This window comes from Podarcis gaigeae (genome assembly GCF_964106915.1).
Source record: "Podarcis gaigeae genome assembly, chromosome: 12".
Classification (NCBI taxonomy): Eukaryota; Metazoa; Chordata; class Lepidosauria; order Squamata; family Lacertidae; genus Podarcis; species Podarcis gaigeae.
Genome location: NC_139688.1, coordinates 25,198,391 through 25,213,719, shown reverse-complemented (window position 1 = coordinate 25,213,719; position 15,329 = coordinate 25,198,391). Strand labels below are relative to the sequence as shown.

At 42.3% G+C, this 15,329-nt stretch overlaps 1 protein-coding gene across 2 annotated transcripts in view; it reads right to left on the bottom strand.

Annotated features, from left to right (window-relative positions):
• CUBN (cubilin) overlaps positions 1 to 15,329 on the bottom strand; it is a 130,342-nt gene that overhangs the window by 17,380 nt on the left and 97,633 nt on the right. For both annotated transcript variants that reach the window (XM_083704489.1, XM_083704490.1), the window contains 11 exons: positions 14,912 to 15,052; positions 14,414 to 14,595; positions 12,847 to 13,018; positions 11,745 to 11,951; positions 10,409 to 10,558; positions 9,909 to 10,030; positions 8,936 to 9,161; positions 7,749 to 7,936; positions 5,888 to 6,047; positions 4,540 to 4,689; positions 1,388 to 1,585 (listed from right to left, as the gene is read on the bottom strand). In XM_083704489.1, the coding sequence (XP_083560615.1) occupies positions 1,388 to 1,585; positions 4,540 to 4,689; positions 5,888 to 6,047; positions 7,749 to 7,936; positions 8,936 to 9,161; positions 9,909 to 10,030; positions 10,409 to 10,558; positions 11,745 to 11,951; positions 12,847 to 13,018; positions 14,414 to 14,595; positions 14,912 to 15,052 (1,896 nt within the window). The remainder of the gene's footprint in view (positions 1 to 1,387; positions 1,586 to 4,539; positions 4,690 to 5,887; positions 6,048 to 7,748; positions 7,937 to 8,935; positions 9,162 to 9,908; positions 10,031 to 10,408; positions 10,559 to 11,744; positions 11,952 to 12,846; positions 13,019 to 14,413; positions 14,596 to 14,911; positions 15,053 to 15,329) is intronic.

Below are 15,329 nucleotides of genomic sequence, written 5' to 3'. Positions count from 1 at the left end.
TGAAGGCCTCTTTCACAAGTAAATTAACATTGTCATCCTTCAATGGTATTCCGTCTAGCCAGTAGCTCTCAGGATGACTCATTTCAAACAATGATACTTGATTTCATGCTTTGAGGCAAATAGCTATTTCTCAAGGCTATGGCAAGGAGGGGAACATACTACCCGGTACAAAAAATGAGGTTCACATACTTGTTATCGGCATAAAGTTTGATTAAGTCTTTAAAAAAAAAGTTTTCCAATGTCAAGGTCTGTGAGGTAGCTGGGACCTAGTTATTTTCTTTGTCTCAGAAGCCACTCTCATATCCAAAGGATGAGGGTTTAGTTTCTTCCCTGCCTAGAATATTTTATACTGGACTAGACACTTCCATTAGCTCAATCCCATGGGCATTGGATAGTTTGCCTTTGAGAATATTGCACTATGTGATCTTTGCAAAATAAATTCATATGTAATAGAACTAAAGTGTTCATAGGGGCTTTCTTATGAGACCCAAATGAGATTAATGTACAGCTGACTACAGATTTATGCTGAATGTGTGCACATGGATTTCTCCATTCCAGATTCCACCATTTCAGTGCCACAGGAGAAATTGTTTTGCAAACTGCTTGCTAGAATCCCATTCTGACACTGAACCTTGAATCATGCAAATGTTAAAAACACAGCATTGCATTCAGGGTCATTTGCTTCATTGCCAGTGGGATATACACAATGAAAACAGATGGCCTTGAATTGTTTATTTGGCATTGGCTAATCCTGAGCGTTTTATGACAATTATTTCTGAAAACAGGAGGAGTGCTTTGTGTGTGATATATGTCACAGTTAACTCTGAAACTAAGGATCAAATCCTAAGCTTACTTACCTGTAGCTAAGCCACGGTGATCACAGAAGGGGATGCTTCGCAACAAGCATTCATAGGGTGATATCCAACTAATGGGCTACATCAGTGCAAAGATTTCTATTTGAGCAATGGAACTTCTCCCTCTCTTCTCTCGAGTGTCCCCTAAATCTGTTCCAGGGGTTACCCTAGCCTTATGGAGCAGATTTGTGGGAAGAGCACAGGGCATTCACATGAGGAAAAGGGAGAAGTTTTATTGGGCAAATGCATATTCTTGCACAGTTTGATGGGATGCATTAGTTGGATAGCATCCTTAGACTACAGATGCCCATACGGGTTACATGGATGTAACCCTTGGCCCCTAGATCAAATTGTTCTCTAAGCAGTGGTTCTGAAAATGGGTGAGGTTTGCATTGGTTGGTGTCTTGTTTGTTTTTCAAATTTGGAGGAACCCAGAAAGTCAAGGGATAGTTAGGTCTTCTTCCAGAGCATCATTTCGTTGCCTGATGCATAGAAACACATGTTGTTCCCACCAACAATGTGTTGCTACTCACGGATTGCAGCATAAGTGGCCAGAAATCCGACGCCAACAGTATGAGAATCTGTGTAGAAATTCAACAGTGTGGATCCAACGATGCTGATAGGTTGAGGGATTTCATTGCCACAAAACGTTTCTTCGGGGTAAGGGCCAGCTCTGTCCCCTCTGAAGACCTTCACTCCATCATAAGCACAATCTCCTAAGGCATTATGAGCTGCACGGCATAAAAATTTAGAACGGTTCATCAATATTTTGTGGAACTGTTTACCCACCCTCTAAGTACTTTTTTTAGCCAATTTACCCCATCATAGAGACCAAACTAGGACACTACTTGTGGAGCAGGAGCGGGAAACCTTTTCAGCCTAATGGGAAATCTTCAGGGGGGCACCTGCCAATGGTGGGCGGAGGCAGAGGAAAAAGTGAATGGAGGCAGAGGAAAAAGTGAATGGAGTCAGAGGCAAAGACAGGTAGATCTTCTCCTTCATTTAATTTAAGGAAGAGAAAATCAAACACAGTATCAGAGGAGAATTATATATATATATATAATTATGCAGGTTTTGGTGTCCTCGGGTGTCTTCCCGTGTAAAAGTTGGGGTGTCTAGGCGACGTTTCGACGAGGTCTCACTCGTCATCTTCAGGCTGGTGCTTTCGGCTTCTTGTTACTGGAACAGAGCGGGATCTCAATGTTTGAGTTCCTATAAATACTGTAGAGGGGGTGTGGTGTCTAGCCTCCAATGTTCTGGGCAGAGAGGAAGTTCCCAGGCTAGTGTGCCTTTTCTTCTTTTGTTCCTTAATTACTTGAGAGATACCTTGAGTGATTTCTTGAGTGATATCCTGAGTACCACTTAGGTGGGTCATTAGGTGTGGATTAGTTGCTAAAGTCTTTGTGTCTTGACCTCTTGAACTTTGTGAAGAGTTTTCCTGAGAAGATGGCTGTATTGCACTTAGTTGTGCTTTGGCTTGGCTTCGTGTATAGGGGCGAGCTGTTGTTTTGTGGCTTGTGTCAGCCAGATCTGTGTAGGGATTGCAGGGGGGTGCAGCATCCGGAGGTGCCACCATGGATTGGCTACTGGATGGTGTCAGTAATTCATCTGTGGAGAGGGTCTGGGTTTGGGTCTGGTGTGGTTGATTGGTGTTGGCGTTCTGTGTGCCTCTGGATCTGGTGTCAGTTTTTGTGGGGAGGGCTAATTTCCAGATGTCTGGCAAGCGGGATGTGTCGTCACGCTTGTTCATGTTGTGAGGGTGTTTCTCTATCTCGATGGCTTCCATGATTATTCTCTTGTGGTGATGTTCCGTGTTAAAGAGCAATTTGGAATCTGCAAAATTAATTTCGTGTCCTGTTTCTTTCATGTGTTGGAAAAGAGAGGAAGTTTTTTCTTCTTTTTTGACGGCATTCTTGTGTTCTGCGATACGTGCATTTATTCGTCTGTTTGTTTGTCCAATGTACGTGGCTGGGCAGACTTTGCAGGGTATTTCATAGATCCCTTGGTTTTCCAACTGGATTTTATCCTTGGGGTTTCTGAGGATATTGGCTATTTTTTGGTTGGTGCAAAAGGCTGTTTTGATATTGTGTTTATGGCAAAGTTCAAGAGGTCAAGACACAAAGACTTTAGCAACTAATCCACACCTAATGACCCACCTAAGTGGTACTCAGGATATCACTCAAGAAATCACTCAAGGTATCTCTCAAGTAATTAAGGAACAAAAGAAGAAAAGGCACACTAGCCTGGGAACTTCCTCTCTGCCCAGAACATTGGAGGCTAGACACCACACCCCCTCTACAGTATTTATAGGAACTCAAACATTGAGATCCCGCTCTGTTCCAGTAACAAGAAGCCGAAAGCACCAGCCTGAAGATGACGAGTGAGACCTCGTCGAAACGTCGCCTAGACACCCCAACTTTTACACGGGAAGACACCCGAGGACACCAAAACCATATATATATATATATATACACACACACACACACCGTATTTTTTGCTCTATAAAACTCACTTTTTCCCTCCTAAAAAGTAAGGGGAAATGTGTGTGCATCTTATGGAGCGAATGCAGGCTGCGCAGCTATCCCAGAAGCCAGAACAGCAAGAGGGATTGCTGCTTTCACTGCGCAGCGATCCCTCTTGCTGTTCTGGCTTCTGAGATTCAGAATTTTTTTTTTTTGTTTTCCTCCTCCAAATACTAGGTGCGTCTTGTGGTCTGGTGCGTCTTAAAGAGCGAAAAATACGGTGTATATATATATATATAGAGAGAGAGAGAGAGAGAGAGAGAGAGTGTCCCATATATATTTCAAATTTCCTTTCTCTCACAACTGATCTCTTTTTCAAACTGCTTGGTTACAGGTTATTTTCTATATATCAAGAAACCCTAAAGTGGATCATGCTATAACTGATAGGTGACATTCTTGCCTGCTGCAGGACTGCAGTTTTGTTTCTTGTTTTGTAGTAAACAAGAAGCTAGCCAAAAAGTAATAATCTGGAGTGGCACAAGCCAGCACAATGGTACAGTTGTTTCTGATTTCCAAAATACAAGCACATGCCAAGATGAGTGAATCATCTCTTAGGAATCATCTCCCACTCCTTGTGTGCTCGATTTCAACTAAATATTTGTGATACAGTGTGTTCTGTATCCTTCTGGTTAGAGTGAGCCGAGAACACTTTTGAGCTATAATACATCCTTGCAAACACAGATAACGAATGAAACCGTTTGTTTAGAGACAGCTGGTCTTGGAGGCCTCATAAAAGATAAATAGGAACACTAATCTTCTAAGTGACTCCTTTACTGTTCCTGTAATGCTTTACGGAAGTAACTACTTGCTGATGAATTTCTTCTTACTTTATGGATGCTTCTGAAATCCTCTTCATCTAGAATTGCACCCCAGTTTTCATTTTCCACACTGCCTTAAATAAGGTATATGTGAGTAGGGAAATCTGATGCATCAGTGTGGCGACTCCAGATGTGCCTTCTCAATGCGTGGGCCAAGGACAGACATCTGGGCCAATGAGCTGTGCTGTGCTGTGCTGCTGGGAAAGCACTGCAGCAAGTGCCCAAGATTTCCAGGAGCTGATACCTGCTCAGAATACGCCTTTAGACACATTCATTCTTCCAGAGGGAACGTTTTCACAATTTGGTAAATACCAAGGTGAAAGGATTAACATTTCTGTCACTTACATTGCAAACCAAACGTATGGAAACGTAGGATGACAATGGACTGTGGTTCCACATCAATGATATAATTGCAATTCATGTTGTTGTCATATTGATGGGGAAAGTTAGGAGAGGCTATTCGACCTGATGGCGCAGTGAAGTTCGCTCCACACCCTGCATGTAAACAAAGAAACATAGTCTGCTGCTATTGAAAAAATTCAAAATCAATTATCTCCATGTGATTTCTGGGTATAAGATCAAAATGGTAAGGACATGTAAAATACTTTCCACTTTTTGCAGCCTATAAAATGTCTCAGTGCATGCTCTGGAAAGGTATTAAAGTCAAACAAAAAATTAAAATATGTCAGTTTAGTTTTATTATTTATCCTCTACCCATCCAAATGAATGCTTAAGTTGATTTACAAGCAATTAATGATTATTGTTAGTATTTTTTTAAAAAAATAGAACCAAGACATTTGTTTCTCATTCCAATTCATCTAAGATCTTAGTTCCCACTTCAAACCTCAGGTGGGGTCTCATGTGTCTGTATATTCCTCTACAGCAAAATAAGATAATTCCTGCATATAGACAACCAGCAAATGAGAAAGTGTGCAAAACCAGAACTGTTCTCCTTGAGACATTTAGTTGTCTGTGTGTAAATAATATTTTCTATAAAAGAGGATTTACTCTTGTAAGCCTCCACTTGCAATGTGATGTGGCGTAGCTACAACTGAACTTATATCTCCACCCCACGCATACCCTGGGGTATGGGTCCATTGTGCCATCAGTTTGCATCACTGTATCATGCTTATCAGATTTGGTTAGTATCCCAGTACACTGCCACAAATGGAGCCTCTGTGGAGAAAGGGAGGTCCTTTACAGTATTCCTATCCTCTGCATTTGTGATGCCACTGTACTGACACAGTTTGAATTAACCTCCCAATAAACAGTGCCAACAACATAGAGGCCTACATCCTAATCAGTTTCCAATCCAGGTATGCAAGCACCTAAGCTACACCTCCAATATAGATGATCTTCCGATGCAGATCATCACAGCAATCCTCGGATTCAGAATTATTTACCGCATTTTACTTCTTTAAGACCAGAATGCATCTACCTCTTCCAGGAAGGCTAAATATTGTGCTGCTGAATATAAAACTCTCCAAGGACTTATTTTAGCATATTTGTAATTTTGCTTTCTATTCTGTGCCTGGCATTTTATAGTACAATACAGTTATTAGTAATTTTATTGCTATGGCTCTCTATTTTGTTTTGCTTGGATTTATTTCATATATTTTACGAAGTTTCTTTTTTCTAATGCTGACCATTGACCATAATAAAGAGGTTGATTGATATTGATTGATTTACTTACTGCTTATAAAAGATGCAGAAAAGCCACGTCCTGGGGTGTCCTGTGACTGAAACACTACTGTCATCATATTTCCTGGTGCAACAATAGGTCCGGGAGCTGAATTTCCACACCCAACAGCTAATACTGCATCTTCCTGTTCATTATCACGTCCTCTCAACACCTGGGGGAAAGGGTTACTCTTTTTTGAACATCTAAATAAGGCCTTGTGTGGATTTTCATTTTACACCAGCTCCAAACAGTTTATGGCAATCCTGGTTTTACCATTGTTGTTGTTGTTTAGTCGTTTAGTTGTGTCCCACTCTTCGTGACCCCATGGATCAGAGCACGCCAGGTTTTACCATACAGGCCAGCAAAACAGTAGGATGTTAGACTCATACAGACTCATATAATAAAAACACCCATTCTCAGTTGTCACAAGACACAAACCCTGATTGTAGCACCAGGTTTCAAAATGTGAATGGTGGTGGTGGGGAAACAATTAGGAGGAAATCTAATTGTTAACTCTATAATGGCAGTGTTAAGTCTCAAAGCTCAGTGTACTCGCTGGTACCGTATTTCCTTACTTTACCTGCTAGTGTCAGTTTCAGGCTGCTAATATATTTTAGGAAAGAAAACTCTTTCCTATGTGCATAACTGAGGAAGAAACACCTGAGATCATCTATCAATGTTCAAATGCAGCCTCAAACGTAGACCAGGGAGGTGAGATGGAATTAACAGTGTGCTTAGCATTAATTCATTCTTCAATCTAACCCTGCTTGGGTGAGCTTTTCATTCTGGGAGAAAACATTAAAATCCATTAAGGTCAACAAGTTCAAACTATGCTGAGCATGGTTATTAATACACAGGTGTTGCTGGTGAAGACACCTGGAAAACCTGGACTCATGTTCCCAAAGGCCTAGTACAGCTCTTATGTGTTTGCAACAGCTTCTATTTTCAAAAGGAAAGGCATCAAATCGCTTTCTTTAATGGCACATTGAATGCTTCACCCAAAGAGCCACAGTGGGCAAATCCTTTCTGATTTCTGAACCCCCCACCAAGGATCTCTTGTGCACAAAAGCATATTTCAGTCAACATTTTCAAACTCTATCCCATTCAGTAGGCTGAAACGTGATCTCTAAATCGGCCAAGGTATATTCCCATTGCTTCTATAAATATATGCCATCTTGGCCCTCTTTGAGCAGTAACCCAGCCACTTATGTCTTCCTACACGATGATAAATTATGCCTGCCCTTTATGAACAAGTGGGAGTTGTGTGCTTTTGCACAGTCTGGGAACAACAACACACAACATCTGCCAAATTCTTTAGAAAACTATTAGGCTCTAAGGAATGCCAAACATCCCCTTCTCTTCAAGTGTCTTCCAGTGAAGCAGATCTTTAACAGCCAAGGAAGTTTACATTATTATTTTGTTATTCCTGAACATTTTCAGGTATTTGATGAAAACAACATTAAAGAAACAGGTTTTCTGATACAGAGTGCATATCAATTTATGTAAAAGCAGGCACAGATTGGGGTGTTTTTCTGTCATTATTTTCCGTATAAAATGCGAACAACTTGGCCTTGTTTTTCCAAAAAGACCCTTGCTTAGGGACCAATTCTAAGCACCCTGGGAGGGCTGCCAAGGGGCCATTGGATGTTGTGGACCTACCTGTCCACCTCCGGAGTGGGACATCTGTGGGCAGACAGGAAAATTCACCACAGAAGCCTCCTCAGCATGGAAGTGGGGTGCTTTACGGAGTCAGTACTTCTACTTACCTGCAACTCAATCCTTAGACCTGCTTCACCAGCCTAAAACTGCTTGGCTAGTGAACTATACTTAAACTTACCATAGTCCATAATATTGACAAAACATATTTACTTACCTTCACATAACTGCTCTGACACTGCCCGTAGCTATCTGGAATCTGGAAATTCTCACTGAAGGTTATCTCCAAATGTTTGCTTTCATGGGTAATTATTGTCCACGAGCACCTAATGTTACTAGGAAAGTCCTGGGGCCAGTGGGGAGAATGGATGGTGCCATTTTCAGAATGAAGGATGCCCCCACATCCTGCAAAAATGACAGAGGGTTATAGAATGAGTCAAAAATGCATGCATGCATCTGGATGGAAGATCACATTGCGCAATCTTTTCCTGGTGAAAAGGTATGGATTCATGGTCAGATGGCAGTGGCTTCTTCTGCTGACTGTTGGAGGTAGGACCATCACTCAGTGGCAGAGCGCATGCTTTTCATACAGTAAGTCTGAGGTTCAGTCCCTAGCATCTTCAGGTGGAGCTTTCTGAAACCTCGAAGAGCTGCTGCCATTTAATGCGGAATACAAAATTAGATGAACCAATGGTCCAAGGCAGCTCTCTACTTTCCCAACCATTTGTAACCAAAAGCAGTCATGTATGACTTATGAAGCACACTCTGAAAAGTGTATTATTAATAAGTCCCCATATCAGAGTACAGTGGTACCTTGGGTTAAGTACTTAATTCGTTCCAGAGGTCCGTTCTTAACCTGAAACTGTTCTTAACCTGAAGCACCACTTTAGCTAATGGGGCCTCCTGCTGCTGCCGTGCCACCGGAGCACAATTTCTGTTCTCATCCTGAAGCAAAGTTCTTAACCCGAGGTACTATTTCTGGGTTAGTGGAGTCTGTAACCTGAAGTGTATGTAACCCGAGGTACCACTGTATCTTTCTTGACTGCGTGCAGCGGTCTACTAACAGGCAATTCACAAAGAGTTTGCATGTATCACTTGCTTTCACTCAGCTCTCCCTGTCTCTGTGCCAAGATCTCAACAATAGCTTAAGGAGCATTTACCACACTGATGCAGATCATGAAAATGGGCCCTAAGACAATCAGGTGGAAGATGGAGCTATTTTTTACATGGTATACACGCATTTTATCTCTATCAAACTTCATTAAAATTGTTCTTCATTTCAGCAATGGAGACATTTCACTGTCCACTACCATATCCAGAAATGGAGGGCGGTGGGGAGTCCTATTTCACAACATTCAATGCTATGCATTTGAAGGAAGGAATTTATAATGGTTTCCTGCTTACCTAAAGAGTCTGCAGTCCATGTTGCATAGAAACCATCTCCCTGCACTGAGTGGTCGGAATTGAAGTTTATTAATAACTGATTGGAGCCTGACTGAATGGTGCCTGGTGATGAAGTTCCACAGTATCGTCCAATGACAGGAGAACTCGGAGATCCACCATTCAGAATGGTGACTGAGTCCCATCTACAGGTCCTGTGATTTTCAATTTCAAAGTCCACAAAAGTAAGCTGTGGGAGAGCAATAAGAGATGACCGTGAACATAGAATAGTATTTGCAAAAATGCATCAGAAACAGAGCTATCTCAGTCTGCTAAAAGCTCTAATAGAAATAGCTTAATATGATAAAATAATCTATTTGTCCTCATTTTTACTCCAGCATAACAGACATCATAATGTGCTCAGTTCACTTACTTGTCTTACTTTCTTTTTTATTTAGGAGGAAGTGCTAAACAGAACCAAGCCAAACACAACCCACCAACCTTTTATTGTAGCTTCCAAGGTGTTTAACAGCCTCCTGTTTTTCAAATCCCAGGCAAATGGAAAAAAGAGAATTTTACTGAGCTGCAGGTATTTGCTGGTGAGATGAATGCAGCTTAGTGCAGGGGAACCCAGCATTTTTGGTGAACGTATTGGGAAACATATTGTTGTGCACACCAAAATGTACCCATTTGGTGATGCTCAGCATGCCCCTCCCCCCAAAACAGGCAAAACACCTACACTCCCCTCAAACAAATAAAACAGACAAAAACACACACACACAAGCATTGCAAAAAATGAACAACAGACCATTTAAAAAATATACAACAAATATTAGAAAGGTCAGAGGGTCTTGGAAGGAGTCAAGTGGGTGGTCTGAGGCAGGATGACACCCATACTCTCACTTAGAGTACTTCATGTAAAAGTCACCTTGTTCTTATGGATAAAAAAATGCATCCATTTATTTCATTATAAGCTGATGAGAAAAGCCTTACTCACATTGATGGTATGTCCCTCTGGTGCTACCAAGAGCCAGGAGCAATGGCTAGAACTATTGTAAGGTGCCGGGTAGTTAGGGCTTGAGATAATTCCACTTTCACCTTCCATCACACCACCACAGGCTGAAATAAAATTTGAGATATTTGAAGAAGCTCTGCTCATTGGCTCATAGAAAACGCAGACATGCCAGTTCCTAGGTGGTTTCATTGGGTGGGGGGAAACACTTCACCTGCACTGCTTGCATTCACATATAACAAGAAGCCATTGTTTGTTTTAACCATATCTTTTCACAAGCCACAAGCCATTTCACAGATGAGCAAACATGGTATGTGCATTTGTACAGCAACAAACATTTGGGATGGGATGTCCAAACAAACCATGGTTAAGCAAAACTATTGGGTTCACGTCATGGTTTATTAATAGAAAACAGGTGTTTGCTTTGCACCTTCAGTACAACCTGTTACAATCACCATACGCAGTAAAAGTAACGTGAAACTTACCCAGAGATCCATAGTAGATGAAGAATCCCTTGTCTGTATTTTGATCGTTGCTCAAAAATTGTATCCAGGTCTGAGGAGCTGCTATTAGCAGTGGATGCTGAGGTGGGCTGTGGCCACATAGTCGGTATAAGAGCTCTCCATCAGAATCCCCTAAATAGAAACATGGTGCTATGAAATATCTAAAACCAGCTAAACTTGGCTCCCTCAAAACAAGCAAATATACAAAGTTGTTGCAGTACCTTGGCTTCTTGAACCAATGTCCCTATTATTAATTGACAACCATGGTTTATTCACAGTTTAAGGATGTATGCACGATTGCACCATTTGGCCCTCTCTGGCTAGGGAAAACTGATATTTTGTTATAGTCTGATGAATAAAATGAATTACGGAATAAGAGAGGGTAAAAGGAGGCATTCCAAGGGCAGCTTGGGATCAACTGGACCCTTAGCTGTCAACGTTTCCCTTTTTAAAAGGGAAATTCCCTTATTCCAAATAGGATTCCTCGCAAGAAAAGGGAAAAGTTGACAGCTATGACTGGACCTAATGCATTTCCATCCCTACAACACTTACCTTGAGGGGGGAGGGAATAGGAACAAAGCAAAATAAAGGAATAACAACAGGGAACACTCAAAATCCCACCACAGTCACCTTTCACCCTGCTGACAGGAGCCCAGTAGAGCTTCGGATTTGACTGTTCATTCACCACAACTATTCTCCTGCTGCCCGTCATGAAATTCTACTCAATATTGATCCAGAGTAGATTTCAATGTATAGTTAGCAGAGTAACAACTTAAGCACATTGCAGGATTCCCAAAAAAATAGACCAGCAGAGCTTTACTGCTATTGAAGGCAAATGAACATAATCACAAATCCAATATACTCAGGATTGGCACTGTCAGTAAGAAATCAAGTTGCAGCAGACTTAACTTAAACTTACAATAACTTATAATAAGTCTAAACCTTAACACTAGGCATACTATGTACAAAACACCACACCAGAAGGAAGAGAGATGGAAACAGAAAGTGAAACCCAGGCTCCTTCTGACCCTACTTGTACAGTCAGCATGACCTTGACAGAAGAGGTAAGAAAACCAGTTTAAGCCAGCTGGGCTCAGCTTCTCTGAAGGTATAACACAAACATCATGAACCTTCTGCTTCTTTCTTTCACACAGAGAAGCTTTAAGAAGCTTTCAGAACCCTCTTGAATTAATTAGAATAGGAAAGATCTCTACACATCAGACTAATACTTTCTGCACTAAGAAATGCAAACTGACACCTGCTCCCCACTAGAATTGCTTTCTTATTTATTTACTGGTTACAGGAAGCTGTAAATTACCTCTCCGGATTTCTAAGTAGTCGTTCTGGCAATTGATGTGCTGCTCCAAGTGGAAATCTCCAAAGAGAAGGTAAAGAGTTGTGATGGATGACTGCGGATTTTGGATGACCCACTCACAGTTCAGGTTGTTTGCATAATTGCTGGTGCCATCATAACCAGGAGAAGTGAGATTCCCACCACCTGAACTGAGCAGATGGCTGCCACACACTGGGAAAAAACAACACCATTTGGAACAGTAAGGCAACATTTCATTATTTACCTATTTATTACATTCACAGCCCACCTTTCTTCCAAGGAGGTCAAGGTGGTGTACATGGTTCTTTCCTTCCCAACTTTTTCTCACAACAATCGTATGAGATGAGTTAAATGAAGAGACAATGACCAGCCGAAGATAATCTTCCACATTCCACTGTTGATACTGGTACTAGTCTACCACTGAAAAAGTCTATTTCACAGAAGTAGTGGCCCAGCCACCACAGGTAGCCAAGGTGGTGCCCTTCTGACGTTGCTGGATCCAACCCCCATCAGACCAACCTGTAAGGTCAGAGGTCAACACTGATGGGAATTGTAGTCTGGCAACATATCGCAGAAGTTGCATTGACTACCACAGTATTAGACATAGGGCTGGTCCAAGACATTTCACTGCTTGAGGCTGAAAAGCAAATGAATCTGCACTGCAAAGTACATAATATCCAAGGCTGGTTGTGTTATTTCGGCATCTGAGGCAGAAAATCCCATGAGTACCTGTTCTTGAGAATAAAAATGTAATAATAATAAGTTAAATAACTAGAATTTGGCACTTTTCATGACATTCAAAATCAGGGACCCAAGGCGGCCACTTCACTTTTTCTAACAATAGGGCAGGCCCTGATTAGACAACTCATTGGGCAGGTCAAAAATCAGACAGAATCTTTCCTTTACTCCTCACCTCCAGTTCTTCTACTTGCATGTTAGAGATGCAAGCAGAGAACTGTATTAGTGGAACAGTTTAAAGAGAAATATGATGTTATAAGAAAGCTGCTAAACAGACTTTATATTAATTCTTTTTGTCAGTGTTAAGTTGCAAAAATAAAACAACCCCCCCCACCCAATGTTCTATTACCTGCTTCTTCATCAGAAGCATATGTAATTCTGAAGCTTGCCTCAAAACCATCGTGACTTTTTACCATGACGACGGTTATCTTGTTTCCAGAGGATTTCACCTGAGTCCCTGGAGCCACCAAACCACACAGCGTGGAGAGTCGAGGTGCGTTTTCACCAAAGCCATTGTGAACCTACTTGCCAAATAGAGAATAACATTAACAAGCATACCTTTAGAAAAGGCTTTCTTCTAAGTGTAAGGTAAAGGTAAATGTACCCCTGCCCATACGGGCCAGTCGTGACAGACTCTGGGGTTGTGTGCTCATCTCGCTTAAGAGGCCGGGGGCCAGCGCTGTCCGCAGACACTTCCGGGTCACGTGGCCAGCGTGACGAAGCTGCTCTGGCGAGCCAGCACCAGCGCAGCACACGGAAACGCCGTTTACCTTCCCGCTATAAAGCGGTACCTATTTATCTACTTGCACTTAGGGGTGCTTTCGAACTGCTAGGTGGGCAGGAGCTGGGACCGAAGATGGGAGCTCACCCCACCGCGGGGATTCGAACCGCCAACCATACGATCGGCAAGTCCTAGGCACTGAGGTTTTACCCACAACGCCACCCGCGTCCTCTTCTAAGTGTAGTATGGCCATCAACATGCCTCAAACCCCGATTGAAATTCTTGAACAAATCTGCTTTGAAACATGAAGGGGGGAGTCAGAAGCTGCCTTACACTGAGTCAGCCTATTGGTCCATCCGGTTCAGTATTGTCTTGACAAGGAGTGGCAGAGGCTTTCAGAAGACAGGGGTCTTTCTCAGGTCCACCTGGAGATGCTCAGGTCTGAACTGGGGACTTTGTATATAAAGGACATGTGCATTGCCACAGAGTCCCTTTCCAAGCTCTTCAGTCAAGATTGCCAAATCATTGCAGTCAAGACATCACAGGGAGGAGGAGGTTGCACTCAGGACCGGATATTCCACCTCTTCTTCTGCTGCTGCTGCAGCCTGCCTTAGCCCAAACCTTTGTATGATGTGGGACTTCGACAATGTACCAGTGGGCAAGCATGCTAGTCATAGCAACACTGATCATAGCAAAGCAAGGAATTCCTGCCATGGAGGTATTAGGGATATCAGGGAGTGGATTAGGTTTGGTAAGCCCAACTTCCCTGTGTTTTAAATGCATCTGTATTATTTGCACTGGAAGTTCTATTTGGATAAAGGGGGCATTGCCACACTAACCTCAGCCTGTCCTCAGTCAGCCCCCACCTTCCTGCTTTCCTACTTACAGCCAATCAGGGGGCAGCACTGCCAGCTAGCTTGCCCCTCTCTTTGCTGGGCTTTACAGAACTTAGCAGGGAGGAGGAAGATGGGGACAAAAACAGTTGCCTTTGCCTGTCATTGGCTCTAGCGCTACCTAATGTTGATCTTCCTGCCCTCTGCCCTATCAGTCCCAATGAGAACCAGCCACCACTAGTCATTCCTAAAAAGCTAGGTGTGTTTTAATTTCCATTGTCCTGTTTTTGTACTCAATTTAACTTTGCTATGCCGTTTCCATATTCCACAGTAGTATAAATAACCCTTTCCCCCACACTTACAGCCACATAATTCGAACTACAGTTCTGGTAGAGTCCAAAAGTCATGTCGTGAATGGTAAGGGTGACCCGGCGTCCCAATGGCACCATGATTCTCCATTCGCATTTTAATTTGTGCAGGGCAGAATTTGGATAGTTGGGGGATGTAAATGTCCCAACAGTGCCGCGGAGATCACCTCCACACTCTGGAACGACACAAATAATAGGCAGTCTGAACTGATGTTTTCTGGGAGAGCAAAATAAAATGTATAGTGATTCTGAGGAAAGGTCAAACAAAGGAAACACTCAGGTATCTGCAATGGTTGCCTTGTTTACCATATTTTGTCTTGATTCATAATTAAGGCAGAAACTAAAATCAGAATATCTTACACTGTACCTTCGACTTGAAAAAAGATCTGCCAATAGCAGCTGGACTAGAAGAGGACAACCCCAATGGCATGCAATAAGCAATAGTCAAAAGGCAACATATGCAATGGAAACCACACTGTTTTTGCAGCTCACCTTCAACACTAGCAGAAAAATGTAGTCTGAAGCCTGGAGCATTGATGGATCCATCAGAGGCAAACTTGATGTAAGCCAAGTTGCTGGAGGTGTCCAATGCACTGGGTATACTAGCACCACAGTATTTACCTAATAAATCCCCTAGGTAATTAGAGAGAGGAAGAGAAACAGAAGTTAATAAAGAGGGTGAGCATCTGATCTGAGGGTCTCAGGTTTGATCGCTTGCATTTCCAGGCATGGCTGGGAGAGACCCCTGCCTGAAGTGTTGGAGAAACATTGTCTGTCTGTGTAGACAGTGCAGAGCTGGATAGATCAGTGGTCTGACTCAATGTAAGATAGCTTCCTGTGTTCCAGTCATTGTATTTATTTATATTTATTTGCATTCTACTAGTATTCTGTGTATATTAGCCAAAACTGC